Raw genomic sequence first — 18,325 nt, forward strand, 5'->3', positions numbered from 1 at the left:
GTGAGCATGGAATGGTTTTCCATTTCTTTGTGTCTTCTTCAATTTCTTTTATAAGTTTTCTATAGTTTTCATCATACAGATCTTTTATATCTTTGGTTAAGTTTATTCTTAGGTATTTATGGGGTTTTTTTGTGCAATTTTGAATGGGATCAGTTTCTTGATTTCTCTTTCTGTTGCTTCATTATTTGTGTGTAAATATGAAACCAATTTCTATATGATGATTTTATACTCTGTGACTTTGCTAAATGCGTGGATCAGTTCTAGTAGGCTTCTGGTGGAGTCTGTCGGGTTTTCCATGTAGAGTACCATGTCATCCTCGAACAGGGAAAGTTTGACATCATCTTTGCTAATTCTGATGGCTTTTATTTCCTTTTGTTATCTGATGGCTGATGCTAGGACTTCCAGCACTATGTTAAGCAACATTGGTGAGAGTGGACACCCCTGTCGTGTTCCTGATCTCAGGGGGAAAGCTTTCAGTTTTTCCCCATTGAGGATGATATTAGCTGTGGGCTTTTCATAAATGACTTTTATGATGTTTACAGAAGTTCCTTCTCTCCCGACTTTTTCAAGGGTTTTTGTTAAGAGAGGATGCTGTATTTTGTCAAATGCTTTTTCTGCATCTATTGACAGGATCATACGAGTTTTTATCTTTTCTTTTGTTAATGTGATGTATCACATTGATGGATTTGTGAATATTGAACCAGACCTGTATCCCAGGAATGAATCCCACTTGATCATGACGGATAATTCTTTTTTATATGCCATATGGTTTTTTATCTTTTCTTTTGTTAATGTAATGTATCATATTAATGAATTTGTGAATATTGAACTAGCCCTGTATCCCAGGAATGAATCCTACTTGATCATGATGGATAGTTCTTTTTATGTGCTGTGAATTCCATTTGCTAGTATCTTGTTGAGGATTTTTGCATCCATATTCATCAGGGATATTGGCCTGTAGTTCTCTTTTTTTTTTGCTGGGTCTCTGTCTGGTTTGGGAATCAGAGTGATGCTGGCTTTGTAGAATGAGTCCACAAGTTTTCCTTCCATTCCTATTTTGTGGAACAGCTTGAGAAGAATGGTTTTAACTCCACTTTAAATGTATTTAAATTCCCCAGGTAGAATTGGGTATGAATTCCCCAGGTAAGCCATCTGTCTAGGGCTCTCTTTTCTTGGGAGATTTTTTGATATCTGATTCAAGTTCTTCACTGGCTATGAGTCTGTTCAGATTTTCTGTCTCTTCCCATTTGTATTTTGGAAGTGTGTGTGTGTTTAGGGATTTGTCTGTTTCTTCTAGGTTGTCCAGTTTGTTGGCATATACTTTTTTGTAGTATTACTTGATAATTGCTTGTATTTCTGAGGGATTGCTTGTAATAAATACATTTTCATTCGTGATTTTGTCTATTTGGGTGCCCTCTCTTTTCTTTTTGAGAAGCCTGGCTAGAGGTTTATCAATTTTGTTTATTTCTTCAAAAAACCAACTGTTGGTTTCATTGGTCTGTTCAGCTGTTTTTTTGGATTCTATATTGTTTATTTCTGCCCTGGTCTATATTATTTCCTCTTCTTCTGCTGTATATGGAGTGCTCTTCTCACTGTGCCTCAGGTGCAGCCGAAGTTGGCCGTGTTTTATGCCCTGTACCCACCTGTGTTTCGAGCTCTTACTCCTTGCACATTAATGAATGTGCCCAAAATGTAATCCCACAATCCAGGACATTTCCTAGCAGGGATCCAAGCAGGGGATGGAGTCCTCTTGATGCCAACTGTATCCCTTTCATATCGTCTATCCCAGGGGAATTTCTCTGAAGGGGCACCTGGGTGGCTCAGTCGGTTAAGCCAGGGGAATTTCTGTGACTGGGTCACCCAGCCTAAAGAAAGCTCTGCAGTTAGAGATAGGATCTCTCTCTGAAAGTCATAAGGTTAGAGATGGGATGATAGGATCCCTCTCCATCCTGGGCTGAGTTTTCTCTCTTCTCCAGGCACAGTTCTACAATTCCCCAGCCCCTCTTTCTCTTCCCTTTGTCTCTCTGTCTCCCTCCTCTCCGTGCCTCCATGTTCTGGCCTGTTTTGATCTTCCCTAGTTCGCAGTCAAGCACCTATGAGACTGTCTTCTTAGTGGACTCCATCTGTTTTCCTCACAGACTCTTGCAGTTCAGAGTCCTTTGGCTTCTGCCCTTCTTTGTTCGAGAGATACAGGCGGGAAGTATGGAACTCCATATTTCTCCCCCATCTTGCCCCCTCAGCGCATAAAGACTTTTTAACCATATTACAGTGCCGTTATCACACCGAAAACTAATGTTTTTTTTAATATAAAAAATTTTGAGGGGAGCCGGAGTGACTCAGGCAGTTAAGTGTCCGACTTTGGCTCAGGTTATGATTTTAAGGTTCATGAGTTTGAGCCCCTTATCGGGCTCTGTGCTGACATTTCAGAGCCTGGAGCCTGCTTTAGATTCTGTGATTCCCTCTCTCTCTGCCTTCCCCTGCTCATGCTCTGTCTCTCTCTGTCTCAAAAAAAGAAAAAAATGCTAAAAAAAATTTTTTTTTAACTTTTTATAATTTTTTTTGTGTTTTAGAGAAAGAATATGCACATGCATGGGGAGAGAGAGAGAGAGAGAGAGAGAGAGAGAGAGAGAGAGAATGAATCTTTAGCAGGCTCCATGCCCAGCACAACCCTGGGATCACAATTAGATCTGAAATCAAGAGTCAGATGTTCAACTGACTTAGCCACCCAGACGCCCCCAAAATAATCTCTAAATAACATCAAATATCTAGTCTGTGTTTAAATTTTCCCAGTTTGTCATGTACAGTTTGCTAATAGTTTTTATTTTTGTTTTTTTGGGGTTTTGTTTTGTTTTAATCAGAATCCAGTGTAGTATCATAGATTATCATTGATTGATAGGGCTCTTAGGTCTTTATTATAGGTTTCTCCTCCCCGCCTTTTTCTCCCCCTTTGGGATTTATTTGTTGAAGAGTCTGTGTTCTGTAGCCAAGACTAGATCAACACTGCTCAATAGAAATAAAATGAAAAACACATGTAGAATTTAAAATTTTCCAGTAACTATATTACATAAAGTAAAAAAAGAAATAGGTGAAATTAATTTTTAATAATATATTTTAACTCAATATAGATACTCTCATTTCTATGTATAATTAATATAAAGTTATTAATGGATATACACTTTCTGGTACCAAATATTGAAAATCTAATGTATATTTTATACTTAAAGCACACATATTAATTTAGACTAACCAGATTTCAAGTGTTCAATAGCCACATAAATAATGGCTACCATATCAGGCAGGGCAGGTCTAGATTTTGTATATTGGATGCCTGTGGTATCATTTAGCATGTTTTTCCCTTTCAAATCGGTAACATGCATTTAGATTTTTCTTTCATTTTTAAGCAGAAGGATACAATGAATATCAACATTAAAACTAAACACATTCGACAAATTCAACACTAGAGAATTTTTTACAAATGAAATTGTCTCTTTACGGGTTAAAAACTTTTTATTTGTATTTTAGTGCCAGTCCAGAAGAATATAATACAGTTGTACAGAAGCCAAGACAAATTCTATGTCAGTTCATTGACCGAATACTTACAGATGTAAATGTTGGTAAGAAACAGTTATTTTTAAATTGTTTTCTTTTCCATATGTACATTATGCTAGCATTTTTCTTCTTGTAGTTTTAAATGTAGAGTTAGTATTTATGATAGTTACTGTCTTCAAACGAATTATTTACAATATTAACTTTTTTTTGAGACTGCATGCACTATGTGCACACGGGGTAGAGGGAGAAGGAGAGAGAGAATCTTAAGCAGGCTACAAATGCAGTGTGGAACCCAACATGGGGTTCAATCCTATGATCCTGGAATCATGACCCTGAGCCAAAATCATGACTCAGATGTTTAATCAACTGTGCCACCCTGGCCCCCCTACAATATTAACTTACTACATAATGTGACTTAAGCATTTAAAGTAATTCTGTTTTCCTGCTTGTCATCTAGATTTTCTGCTACTTTCTATGGAGTTCTTTGATATATGATATTATAATAGATAAAAAAATGGCCATTTCTAATGATATAGACCCTATTTTAGCTAGGTCTTTCACTAGTGGTTGAGAAACAAATGCCATTTAAAAACTCTAAGAGTTGGTGACTTTGTGGGAGGTAGTAAGATCCAGTGAGTTGTTAGCCAGTAGCATTTGGCTAATGGTTCATAAATTTAATTTCAAATTTGGCACAGATTTTATGACTTAGAATAGTTATTTAGCCTTACTTTTTTCAGTCACTAAAATTCTATTCCTTCACAGCATCTTCCCAGACACTCATTTATTTCCTTTATTGTGGATTAGTGCAGTTAACATACTATATTATAATTATTAGCTTATTTGTCTGATTCTCTCACCTGTTCAGGTGAAGTATTATTTTTTTCTCCCTCAGATTTTGGTACAGTGCCAGGCATATTGTAGGCCTGTAATATGTATTTGGTGAATGGATACTTAATAGATGAAGGTGCATGATTTTTAAACATTTAAAATTAGAAAGATAGGACTGTAGAGTTTAGCCCCATCAGTTTATCCTGAGCACTGTATTGGACACAATTCTGGTCACCAAAGTAGTTTCGTAACAAATGAACTGTCATTTCATTTGTCATGACTCTTTAAGATGAATTTTTTATTATTTTAGTTGCGGTAGAACTTGTAAAGAAAACTGACTCCCAGCCAACCTCTGTGATGTTGCTTGATTTCATCCAGCATATAATGAAGTCCTCCCCACTTATGTTTGTAAATGTGAACGGAAGCCAAGGGCAAAATGAGGCCAAAGGCAGTTGTATTGGTAAGTCCTACTATGTGTGCATTCATTGGCAACTGGTTTTATGAACTGTACCCTCTTCTGCTCTTCTGAACATATACATTTTATGCATATTTTGGTCAAATTTGCTACAAATGTGAAGGAGCAAAATGGTAATGGTTAGTTTTATTTTATGCATCCTTACTGTTTTCTTTCGTTGTAAACTAGATGCCCAGGATGGAACAGAAATGATCAAATTTGTTTATTTGCCATTGGACACTTAAGCAGTTTTCTTTTTTCTGTTTTTGATAATCTTTCTTCTAGATCAGGCATTAGCAATCTGTGGCCCACAGACCTCCTGCCTGTTTTTGTAACCAAAGTTTTATTGGAAAACTCATGCTTTTACTTAATATTTACTTATTGTCTTTAACTATTAGAAAGGCAACATTGAGTAGTTGACATGGAAGTCAAAAGGCCCTCAAGCCTAAAATATTTCCTATCTAGCCCTTTAAGAACAACAACTCCTAAATACCGAAGCTTTTTTCTAGGCTTTATCCTTATTGTTCCTACTATTTTTGTCCCTTTATTGGCCTCCTTGTAAAGAGATGTAAAGCTAGCATCTTTTTTCTGTACAATTCATAGGGTACTAAAAATTTTTTAATTTTTAAAAAATATTTTTTTATTTTTAAGAGAGAGACAGAGTGTGAGTGGGGGAAGGGCAGAGAGCTAGAAAGAGACACAGAATCCGAAGCAGACTCTGGGCTCTTGAGCTGTCAGCGCAGAGCCTGATGCAGAGGTTGAACTCAGGAACTGAGAGATCATGACCTGAGCTGAGGTCGATGCTCAACTGACTGAGCCATCCAGGTGCCCCTAAAATTGTTTATTTGAATTTCAGTACTCAACTTTGATAGCATGCCCTCCAAAAAATCTTTTCTGACCAGCACTTCTGACCACCTGTCCTAGCACTGGCTTAGTTGATCCTTCTTTTTTGCTCTGTCAGGACAGTATTTTGTATTTCTTCTATCACAGTGCTTACTAAGCTGTATTATAAATACCTGTTTGTCTATATTCTTTTTTTTTAATTTTTAGAAAATGTTTATTCATTTTAGAGAGAGAGAGACAGAGCATGAGCAGGGGAGGGGCAGAGAGAAAGGGAGACACAGAATCTGAGGCAGGCTCCAGTCTCTAGGCTCTGAGCTGTCAGCACAGAGCCCGACACAGGACTCGAACTCAGGTACTGGGAGATCATAACCTGAGCCAAAGTCAGCACCTAACCGACTGAGCCACCCAGGCACCCCTGTCTATATTCTTTACGACACTTTTTTAAGCAAAGGTCATAATCCATCAACAGGTTTTGAAGATAAAATATAATAGATTAGCAATATCGTAATACATTGCATGCAATAGATTCATGAAACTTTTGTTTCATATATTTAAATAAAATAACTATACATATGTAAACTGGTTCATAATATAAAATGTATCTCAGTTGTGATCAAAAAGTTTTAGAAACTGTATTACAGGATTCATGAGGACTATGACTGATTTGTTTTTATGCAGCTGGGACAGAGTTGGCACTCAATAAATATTTGTTGAAGGAGTGAGAATAGTAACCATTTGTTGAACTTTAAGCACTATGCTGAGAATTTCACATATATCATTTTACTTGATTCTCATGGTAACCCTCATTATTCTCTTTTCATAGATAAAGTTACAAAGGTTCAGAGAGATGAAAAGTTCACACAACCAGAAAGTAAAAAGCTAGGACTTTGATTCTCGAAAATTGGTACTCTAAATTACTATTATTTCCATTGAGAAATGTTTTAGACTGTTTTGTTAGTGAGGTTTATACTTTAAAAATGAATCATCAGGGCCACCTGGATGGCTCAGTCAGCTAAGCATCTTCAGCTCAGGTCGTGATCTTATGGTTTGTGGGTTCGAGTCCGGTGTTGGGCACTGTGCTGACAGCTCAGACCTGAAGCCTGCTTCAGATTCTGTGTCTCCCTCTCTTCCCCTCCCCCACTGACACACTGTCTGTGTCTCTCAAAAATAAATAAACCTTAAAAAAAATTTTTAGGGGTGCCTGGGTGGCTTAGTCGGTTAAACTTCTGGCTTTGGCTCAGGTCATGAACTCATGGTTCATGGGTTCAAGCCCCACGTCGGGCTCTGTGCTGACAGCTAGCTCAGAGCCTGGAGCCTGCTTCAGATTCTGTATCTTCCTCTCTCTCTGACCCTCCCCTACTCACATGTCTCTGTCTCTCAAAAATAAATAAAAAACATTTTTAAAAAATTAAAAAAAAAGATTTCCTCCTCTTTGAAAAAATATATTTTTAATGAGTCATTAAGCATTTAGCAAATTAATTAACATTTCTGATGGACTTATTTAATATCTTTTTTATTTCAAAGAATTCAGTAATTGGATCATAACAAGACTTCTGCGGATTGCAGCAACTCCATCCTGTCATATGTTACACAAGAAAATCTGTGAAGTTATCTGCTCGTTATTATTTCTTTTTAAAAGCAAGAGTCCAGCAATTTTTGGAGTATTGACAAAGGAATTACTGCATCTTTTTGAAGATGTGATTTGCCTCCATAAAAGAAATGCAGTGGGACACTTTGTGGAATGGCCAGTGGTAGTTAGCCGATTTTTAAGTCAATTAGATGAACATGTGGGATATTTACAACCAGCTCCTTTGCAATTCATGAGCATGCAAAATTTAGAATTTATTGAAGTCACCTTATTATCAGTTCTTATTCGTATTATCGCAATTGTGTTTTTTAGAAGGCAAGAACTCTTACTTTGGCAGATAGGTTGTATTCTGCTAGAGTATGGTAGTCCAAAAGTTAAATCCTTAGCAATTAGCCTTTTAACTGAACTCTTTGAGCTTGGAGGATTACCAGCCCAACCAGCCAGCACTTTTTTCAGGTCATTTTTGGAATTATTAAAACGTCTTGTAGAAATGGATGCTGACCAGTTGAAACTCTGTGAAGAGCCATTATCAAAGCTGATAAAAACACTCTTTCCCTTTGAAGCAGAAGCTTATAGAAATATTGAACCTGTCTATTTAAATATGCTGCTGGAAAAACTCAGTGTCATGTTTGAAGATGGTGTGCTTATGCGGCTTAAGTCTGATTTGCTAAAAGCAGCTTTGTGCCACTTACTGCAGTATTTCCTTAAATATGTGCCAGCGGGGTATGAATCTGCTTTACAAGTCAGGAAGGTTTATGTGAGAAACATTTGTAAAGTTCTTGTGGAAATGCTTGGATTTCAGGTAGATGCAGAGGTAAGTAATTTTTAAGATTACTTGATAAGTATGTATTTTGTTTGCAACTTAAGTGTATGCATGTATGTAAGATGTAATCATGAGGAAATAAATTATCTTTAATAATAATGTATATTCAGAATGGAATGATTTTCACAATCCACTTTGGCTCTTATTATGGATTTTTACTTTGATTTGAGAAGAATTTGTTCACTAACTTGGTAATGAACTGCCAATGGGGTAGCAGGCTTTAAAGTAGGATTTGTGAAGTGTAAGCATGTTTAGTGAATTATTAATTGAAATGAGGCCAGTTACCAACTTAATTGCTAAAACTGAGCACTCACCTAGATTTTATCTTTGACACGTTATAACCAACCACTTTTAGGAAACCTATGTGTACATAGTACTAGTCATGCCAAATTATGCCTTTTTTCTTGTTTGGTTTGTGAGAGACAAGCAGTACAATAAAACGTGCAGTAACTTGAATAAATATTTTATTTTACCTAAAAGTTTTGCTGGATTTATAGTAAGAGAGTTTAGTAATTCCCTTATAGAGTTTTTCCTAGTAGTATTTTAGTGAAAGGAAAAACAGAGTAGAGAATTTATCTTAAGACTTTTAAGACTAGAGGACCATAGGTTGTAGATACAGAACCACATATAGGTTTATTTATAGACTGTGAAATTATATAGATTAACTTAGGTCTTTGTTTTACCTGATCAGACTCTGAAAATAGCTTATTAGAAAACTTACAACCTAATGAATTTTTGCAGTCTGTGCAGTCTCATGTTCTAAGAGAGAGTTTTTGAAATTATTATATTTACTTTCTCAGTATTTGTTGGGCCCACTTTATGCCGCCTTAAAGATGGAAAGTATGGAAATCATTGAGGAGGTTCAGTGCCAAATTCAACAGGAAAACCTCAGCAGTGATAGTGACGTAATATCATCCAAAAGGCGTCGACTCAGCTCGTCTCTAAACTCTTCCAAAAGACCACCAAAACAGACTGAGGAGTATGATCTTCATTCAGTTTGTATTTAGTCACTTAATAAGACTTTATTCACTTTTAAAAATCACCTTTAGTTAAGTATTTTGACTTAAATACATACCATTCATTCTTTCTAAATACAGTCAAAGGAATGCTTAAAATGTTTTAATACTTGTAGCCCATTCTAGTATGAAAGATAACATGGCTACATCTTTCTTAAAATCTTTCTTAAAAGATTTTTTTAAGCTTTTACTGGCCTGTCTGATTTAACTTTTTAGTATCTAAAAAAAATCTCTGAGATTGCATATTTATCAGCAGTTTAAAATATGTTAATAAATAAACTTCTTATATGATGTGATCAAAGAATTCCCATACTTCAGTTAGTACTGAAAGTTGTTTTAAATCTGTTGTACTATAAATTTCAGCAGTTGGCATTACATGTTATCTTTTGTTTTAAATATTCACATTTGAACCAAATTTATATTAAATATGAATATCTTTTTACCATGGTTATAATTAATTACAGAATTAAACATGTGGATATGAACAAAAAGAGCGTATTATGGAGTGCACTAAAACAGAAAGCTGAATCCCTTCAGATTTCCCTTGAAGATGGTAGTCTAAAGAATCCTGTTACCGAGACTTTAGAAGGAATTATGGTTGTCCTACAACTGACTGCTCTGTGTGCTGTTCATTGTTCTCATCAAAACACGGACTGGTAAAACAGCTTCTATTTTCTGTGTGGGTTTCCTGTAATAAATGTGCATGTATTGTTTTAGGAGACCTCGTTATTCACTCAGTTTCTGTGACGTGAGAACATAGATTTTTCAGTGAAATGAAAAGGAAATTTGTTTTTTATTGAGCACCTGCTAAATGCTAGGTACTGTACTTAGTAGTATACATGTATTATTTAATCTTTACAACAGTTCTGTAAGGTAAATATTATTATCCCTACTTTACAAATTAGAGATTGAGGTTTAGAGATATTGAGACTTGATGGTTTGTAAATTGGTCCCATGTGTGCAAGGCAAAGAGAGACTAAAGAAAGAGGCGGACTGCTCAAGATTGGTAGGTGGGAGGTTTCATAAGCAAGGGAACTTACTGAGAATTTGGGCACCTGTGAAAGACAGGTTGCTCTCTCTCAACTTGCTTTCCAGAATCTTAGAAGTTTATATGGAGGACTTAATGGGATTAAATCATGTATTCAGCCCAGATGGTCTCAACAACCCCTTACTTTCTCCAGGCTGTGTCTCCTCTGGAACAGTTCCCACTATGAGACCAGTAGGTAGATTATATATTTTAAGGACAGGAGAAAAAGGGATCAGGAGCCTCTGACGTTCTGGGTCCAGCTTGAGGGTAAACTGGTGTTCCCATTCTCTTAATTACTTCCTCGAACAAGACTTTGTCTGAACTTCCCTGGGCACATATAATTAGAATGTAGCAGAGCACATTTTTATATAACTCAAAAGTCATTGTTCTTTTAGTCAAACATTTAGTCAAAAGAGTACTTTCTTTTGATAACAAGAGTAGGAATTTACTCCTTAGAAGTATATTTTCAGTTTAGTACTTTTAATATGGGTTAATTATTCTATCAGGAAAAACAATTCTGAATCGTATCTGAAGATGTAGTCTTATTTGTGCGGCCAAGTTATAGACCAAAATTCTTTGTTAATTTTTTACATGATCATTTATTCATAAAGTTATGAATGAGATTTTAGAGAAACTGCATTATTTCAGATTGTATTACATCTAGAATTTGAAACAACTTGGAGGAATAGCTAATTAGGCTGCAAGCTATTCTATTATTAAGAAAGGGTTTACTAAGTCAGTTAATAATTATGCAAGGATGTCTTCTGTCATATTTTAAGCCTGGGATACTGCATTTAAATATCATAGATTAATTCATTACCAAATCCTAAGAGTGATTTAGACTGACATAAAGAGACTAAACTTAAAATAATAATGGCCTATTAATTGATTAGCATATTATTTTGAGTTGGTTTAGAGTTATGTTAGTTTTATACTCATAATTTCTTTTGAATTGCTGCATTAGAGGGTTGGACTATAACACAATTTATTATAATTCTGTGTCTTAAAAATGTATTAACTGCAGGTATAATTTAAAGGACTGTCAACAGAAATGTAAGAAGAAACCTTCAGTAGTGATAACTTGGATGTCTTTGGATTTTTACACAAAAGTGCTTAAGAGATGTAGGGATTTGTTAGAATCTGTTCAGAAACCTGACCTGGAGGCAGTTATTGATAAAGTGGTGAAAATATATGATGCTCTGATTTATATTCATGGTGAGTATGAATAAACATTAGAACAAATCAGCCTTTAAAGGTCATCAGTGTAGAATATAATTACTAAATCTTTTTATTTGAGAATTTCTGAAGAATGCTGTGATCCTGTAGAAAATGCATGGATGCAAATCTTTATAAAGCCACATTTAGTTTCTTTGAGTCTACAGACCTCATCATCTCTATGTTAAGAACCTTCGTTCATTGAATGCTGTAATTCTACTTGATGTTTAGAACATCTATTTTTATTGAGAAAAAAGACACAGATAAGTATGAGTAAGGAAAAAGTTATAATTAATTGCCTGTTGTGTGTTTCTATAGTAAAAACTTCATTTGAAGATCATATTCTGGAAGATTTATGTGGAATGCTCTCACTTCCGTGGATTCATTCCCATTCTGATGATGGCTCTTTAAAGTTGACTACATTTGCCACTAATCTTCTAGCATTAAGCCAGAGGATTTCAGATAGCTACTGTAAGTGGTCACACAAATCTATGTGTGTGGTTTCTCTCTATATGGGACATCTAACACATTGCTGGGTTGGTTTTTTTCAGTAATTAAAAAAGGGTACATTTTTAACAATTCAAAAAGTAATTAGACAGCTAAAAAGTAATTGGAAAAATTGTAGGATTGCACACCCCAGGTATTCTGCCACATGGTTCTCCAAAGATGCTGTTCCGGTTTACGTTCCTCTTAGCAGAATATGAGTTTCTATTGCCTCATATCCCTCACATCCTCACTTTGTCACACTTTACAATATTTCCTGTCAAAAAAAAGAAAAAAATGTTAAGAAGGTAACTAAAAGATTTTTTTAAAAGCTGTTTGATGGGTGTGATTTTTATTTGCATTTCTCTGGTTATCTAGTAAGATTATACATAGACCTTTTTCAGTACATGTGCTTTATTATTTTAAAAGGTGCTTTTAATTAAATATATGTATTTGAAATGTTACTTGAGTTTACATCGAAGAATGAATATATATGAAATGAATGTATATTTATGTGTATGTAAACTAAAATTAACCTTTAGAAATCTTTTTTAATAGACTTAATTTTTTCAGCACCACAGGCACAGTCACAGTGTGTGTTTCTTCTAACTTTGTTTCCAAGAAGAATATTCCTTGAATGGAGAACAGCAGTTTATAGCTGGGCCCTGCAGAGCTCCCATGAAGTAATCCGGGCTAGTTGTGTTCATGGATTTTTTATCTTATTGCAGCAGCAGAATTCTTGTAACAGAGTTCCCAAGATTCTTATGTATGTATTAATATTTTAATTTGAATATATAACTTGATTGGAAAGATAATATTATATGCAAATATATGTATATTGCTGAGTATATACAGCAAATGCTGCCTTTAGTTTTAGAATTTAGACTATTTAGACCACAAAATTAAGTAAGATTTAGTTAGTACCTTTTCTTTTTTCTCCCCAGAGATAAAGTCAAAGATGATTCTGATTTTGTCAAAAAAGAATTTGCCTGTATTCTTGGTCAACTTGTCTGTACACTTCATGGCATGTTTCATTTGACAAGTTCTTTAACAGAACCTTTCTCTGAACATGGACATATTGACCTACTCTGTAAGAGCCTGAAAGTTACTTCTCAACAAGAATGTTCATCTTCTCAACTAAAAGCTTCTGTTTGCAAGCCATTCCTTTTCCTACTGAAAAAAAAAACACCTAGTCCAGTGAAACTTGGTGAGTGATTTGTTATGACCTATTTAAATTTTAACTTTTTTAAATGTTTATTTATTTTTGAGAGACAGTGAGAGCAAGTGAGGGAGGGCCAGAGAGAGGGAGAGAATCCCAAGCAGGCTCTGCACTGTCAGCACATAGCCTGATGTTGGCCTGGAACTCACGAACCATGAAATCATGACCTGAGCTGAAATCAAGAGATGGGCACTTTACCAACTGAGCCACCCAAGTGCCCCTGATTTAATATTTTAAAATCTTTTCAAACTCTCTCTCTTATAGCACTAACAAGGGAAGTAATTTTTGGATTTTTAAATATTCATGTGACTTGATAGCCTACTTGGGCATATCTGGTGTTTGGTTTAATATCGTGAGGTTCAATATTCCCTATCCTCTTTAGGGAGACTGGGGAAGCTTTTTAATGTGTCTGCTGCCACTACCTTGGACCTTTGGAATTTCAAATACTTAGCAACTGCCCTACTCAGGACTCTATGTAGATTGTATCTTCTTAGCCACTTTTCCAATGGTAATAGTGTATGAGTTTGTTGGGAGCATGAGATTTACATAAATACTTAGAAGATCCATTTGTTTGGGTAGAAAGTTGAAACTTGTTGTCAAATTTTCAAACTAATTTATAGTAGGTAGTTTCTGGGACTCCCTAAATCTTGTAATACAGGATTAACAGTAAACCTAAGATTGACCTTAGTTCACAGTTCTTTAGATTAGCAAATGTGCTTTTTAAGTTTATGTCTGTAAAATGTGATGATCTACAAACTCTAAGTGACTAGTCATTTTATAACTTAAAAAATTCTAGGGACCCCAAAGTGGCATAGTTGGTTGAGAATCTCAGGTCTTGATCCTGAGGATTGGTGAGCTCAAGCCCCACATTGGGTTTGCTGCTGTCGGCCAGTCAGCACAGAACCCACTTCCTCTGTCCCCTTCTGTCTGCTCCTCCTCTGCTTGCACTCTCTCCAAAATAAATAAATTTTAAAAAATTTTTAGAATTGGTGTGCCTACATGGCTTGGTCAGTTAAGCATCTGGCTACGGCTCAGGTCATGATCACAGTTTGTGGGTTCAAGCCCCATACTGGGCTCTGTGCTAACAGCTTGGAGCCTGTACCCTGCTTCTGATTCTATGTCCCTCTCTCTCTCTGTTCCTCCCCTGCTCTGTCTGTCAAAAATGAATAAACATTGGGGCGCTTGGGTGGCTCAGTAGGTTAAGCCTCCGACTTCGGCTCAGGTCAGATCTCACGTTCTTGGGTTCGAGCTCGCGTTGCGCTCTGTGCTGACAGCTAGCTCAGAGCCTGGAGCCTGCTTCCGGTTCTGTGTCTCCTTCTCTCTCTGCCCCTCCCCCTCTCATGTTCTGTCTCTCTCTGTATCAAAAATAAATAAGACATTTAAAAAATTAAAAAAAAAATGAATAAGGATTTTAAAAAATTTTTAATTCTAGAATTTTAGATTTAAACTATTTATAACTTTTGAGTATAAAGTAAATTTTTAAATTTATAAATACTCCTTTTAGTCTTCCATAATTCTGTATGCTGTACTAATTGAAATATTGACAATATAAGGAAGTTAGAATTCTTTGTATATTGTTTATTGGTAATATTTTTACTGTAAAACTTTGATATTTGGTATTTTGATATGTTAAATTAGTTATTATATGCTCTCACCTTTTAGCTTTCATAGATAATTTATATCATCTTTGTAAGCACCTTCAATTTAGAGAAGATGAAACAGATGTAAAAACAGTTCTTGGAACTTTATTAAATTTAATGGAAGATCCAGACAAGGATGTTAGAGTGGCATTTAGTGGAAATATCAAGCATATATTGGAATCCTTGGACTCTGAAGATGGATTTATAAAAGAGGTTGATAGTTTTTATTTTTAAACATTTATATCTTTGTTAACCTGGCTCTAAACTAATTTAACTAATTAATTTTATTATTCTAGCTTTTTGTCTTAAGAATGAAGGAAGCATATACACATGCTCAAATCTCAAGAAATAATGAGTTGAAGGATACCTTGATTCTTACAACAGGGGATATTGGAAGGTATATTTGGCAGTGTTTGTATACTTCCTTTTTTATTGGCTGGGTGTTAAAAATGGTAATATGATAATGTGATATTATAGAAAAAATGTGATATCAACATGAATATTTTTTATGGATTTCCATTTATATTTGAGATATTGATGATAACTTTTTATTTTTTTAGGGCAGCAAAAGGAGATTTGGTACCTTTTGCACTTCTGCACTTATTGCATTGTTTACTATCCAAGTCAGCATCCGTCTCTGGAGCAGCATACACAGAAATCAGAGCTCTGGTTGCAGCTAAGAGTGTTAAACTACAAAACTTTTTCAGCCAGTATAAGAAACCCATCTGTCAGGTGAGAGTCAGCATTGGCCTTAACTATAGGAAATAGCGATACTTTGCAAGAGTTAAAAAAAAAAAATCACTACATTTATATGTTTTATTTGTCCTGCTTTAAAGGATATCTATTTTTAAATGATGTATTCAGTTTAAGAAAACCTAAAACTTAAAAGTTTTATATTTTATGACCTTGGTCTAAAGATATATATTATGAATGGGAGAGGAGAATATTTTAGTAATATATTGAATTATTATCCTCTCTTATCAATCTATTAAGAAATGCTTTTCTTGGGGCACCTGCGTGGCTCAGTCAGTTGAGTGTCCAACTTCATTCATCTCAGGTCATGATCTCATAGTTCGTGGGTTTGAGCCCTGCATCGGGCTCTGTGCTGACAGCTCAGAGCCTGGAACCTGCTTCGGATTCTGTGTCTCCCTCTCTCTTTGACCCTCCCCTGCTTGCGCTCTGTCTCTCTCAGCTTCTCCAAAATAAATAAACATTTAAAAAATTTTTTTTAAAGGAAATGCTTTTCTTGGGAAGCCTGGGTGGCTCAGTTGGTTAAGCATCCAATTCTTGATTTCAGCCCAGCTCACGATCTCATGGTTCGTGAGATTGAGCTTCACATTGGGCTCTGCGCTGACAGTATCAAGTCTACTTGGGATTCTGTCTCTGCCCCTCCCCTGGTGGAATGCACATGAGTGTACATGTGCATGTCCATGCTCTCTCTCTCAAAATAAATAAATAAATATAATTTAAATGCTTTTCTTTTTGGGGTGCCTTGGTGATCCCAAAGGTGACTCTTGATTTCGGCTCAGGTCATGATCTCACCGTCTTGAGATCAAGCCCCAAATTCAGCTCTGTACTGATAGCTCAAGGCCTGGTTGGGATTTTCTGCCCCTTCCCTTCTCTCTCTCTCTTTCAAAATAAATAAACTTTAAAAAGTGCTTTTCCTTTTTAACCTTTCTTTTACTGATAAACTTTTTATGGCTTGATGTTATGGATAAAGCACTTTAGTTTCTATGTAAGTGATGAATTGCTAAATTCTATTCCTGAAATCATTGTTATACTAGATGTAACTAAGTTGGATTTAAATAAAATTAAGATAAATGTATATTTAAAAAAGAAATCTATTTAAAAATCATTGAGTTAAGTTTTGTGAATAGTATAAGATAGAGGTTCAGTTTCTTTTTTCTTCTTTTTTTGGGGAGAGGGGACACAAGTGAGCGCGGGGGCAGAGAGAGAATCCCATGAGGGGCAGAGAGAGAAGTGGGGCTCACCCAAAGTGGGGCTTATATTTTTACCTGAAGCAGGGCTTCTGTTCACCTGAAATGGTGCTTGAGTTCATCTGATGTGGGGCTGGAGCTCACTCAATGCTGGTCTCGAACTCAGGAACCATGAGCTCATGACCTGAGCCAAAGTTAGATGCTTCACTAACTGAGCCACCCAGGCACCCTAGAAATTGCATTTCAGTTTCCTTCATGTGATTATCCAGTTTTCCCAACATCATTTATTTAAGAGACTATCCTCCCTTATTAAGTATTCTTAGCTCCCTTGTCTAATATTACTTGTCAGTATATGCAAGGGTGTGTTTCTGGGTTCCATTGGTCTATGTGTCCATTTTTATGACAGTACCATACTCTTTTGGTTACTATAGCTTTTGTAGTACAGTTTAAAATTAGAAAGTGTGATACCTTGTTCTTTCTGAGGTTTGCTTTGGCTATTCAGGGCCTTTTGACGTTCAGTACAAATTGTAGGATTTTTTTTAAAATTTCTATGAAAAATGTCATTAGAATTTTGATAGGGATCTCACTGAATATCCAAAATTCCACATTAAATCTTGATAGGAATTACAGTAGCATATTTAGATGGCATGGTAGTATGGGCCTTTTAACAATATTCTCCCTGTCCTTGAACACAGGATGTCTTTCCATTTATTAAGTGTCTTAAGTTTCTTTCATCAAAATCTTACACTTTTTGTGCTGTCAGTCTTTCAACTCTTGGTTAAACTAACTCCTATATATTTTATTGGTTTTGATGTTATTAAAATTGTATCATTTTCTTTATTTCATTTTCGGATATTTTGTTAGTATATAGATATGCAACTGATTTTTGTATGTTGACTCTGTGTCCTGCCACTTTACTGAATTTATTAATTAGTTCCTTATCCACATAACTTTTTGGTGGCATTCCTAGCAATTTCTCTATACATCATGTCATCAGCAAACAAAGACAATTTTATTTCAAAAATAAAAAGCATATAAATAAAAAAGGTTGATTCAACTCATGGCTGAAAAGTTAGGGATATGTTAAAATACTGGCTTTGCCCTATTATGGGTGTAATCCTTAACAAGGTACTTAAATTTCTTAGCTACACTTGGTTACTCCATCTGTAAAAGGGAGAGCATGACATCATCTATTTCATTAAGACTGTAATAGAAGTCAGATGAGCTAATTCGAGTAATGTGTTTAGGGCATTGATACTATCCTTTATGTTAGCTTAGAAAGTAGTCTTTAAATTTTCTTCCTTGTGTGAAAAGTAACAAATTGTTTTGCTCTAGTTTTTAGTAGAATCCCTCCATTCTAGTCAAATGACAGCACTTCCTAGTACTCCATGCCAGAATGCTGAGATGCGGAAACAAGACGTGGCTCACCAGAGAGAGATGGCTTTAAATACCTTGTCTGAAATTGCCAATGTTTTTGACTTTCCTGATCTTAATCGTTTTCTTACAGTAAGTTGCAAAGTGTGGTTGACTTACTGTTTTCAATTCAGTATTTTGTGTTTATTTCATTCTAGTCTTATTTTAAACAAAATCTGGAGCATGTAGATCTTAGATTTTCAAATTTATGTTTTCTTTTGACTTTGATATGATGTTATTTATGTTATAGAATTTAAGTTCATGTTAGAGTTCTTGGTCTATATGATTTG

At 35.4% G+C, this 18,325-nt stretch overlaps 1 protein-coding gene across 7 annotated transcripts in view; it reads left to right on the forward strand.

The window, feature by feature from the left end:
* Positions 1–18,325, forward strand: part of ATR (ATR serine/threonine kinase) — a 105,834-nt gene that overhangs the window by 9,646 nt on the left and 77,863 nt on the right. For 6 of the 7 annotated variants that reach the window (XR_003908835.1, XM_029940120.1, XM_029940114.1 and 3 more), the window contains exons 2-14: positions 3,523–3,614; positions 4,688–4,837; positions 7,199–8,076; positions 8,886–9,064; positions 9,566–9,757; positions 11,153–11,343; positions 11,662–11,814; positions 12,385–12,592; positions 12,771–13,033; positions 14,708–14,898; positions 14,982–15,082; positions 15,246–15,417; positions 17,958–18,128. Coding sequence is in view for 6 of the 7 variants with exons in the window: in XM_029940120.1 (XP_029795980.1) it covers positions 3,523–3,614; positions 4,688–4,837; positions 7,199–8,076; positions 8,886–9,064; positions 9,566–9,757; positions 11,153–11,343; positions 11,662–11,814; positions 12,385–12,592; positions 12,771–13,033; positions 14,708–14,898; positions 14,982–15,082; positions 15,246–15,417; positions 17,958–18,128 (2,941 nt within the window). In the remaining variant the exon portion in view is untranslated. The remainder of the gene's footprint in view (positions 1–3,522; positions 3,615–4,687; positions 4,838–7,198; positions 8,077–8,885; positions 9,065–9,565; positions 9,758–11,152; positions 11,344–11,661; positions 11,815–12,384; positions 12,593–12,770; positions 13,034–14,707; positions 14,899–14,981; positions 15,083–15,245; positions 15,418–17,957; positions 18,129–18,325) is intronic. The other variant, XM_029940115.1, reaches the window with a different exon arrangement.

Source organism: Suricata suricatta, chromosome 5 (genome assembly GCF_006229205.1).
Source record: "Suricata suricatta isolate VVHF042 chromosome 5, meerkat_22Aug2017_6uvM2_HiC, whole genome shotgun sequence".
Classification (NCBI taxonomy): Eukaryota; Metazoa; Chordata; class Mammalia; order Carnivora; family Herpestidae; genus Suricata; species Suricata suricatta.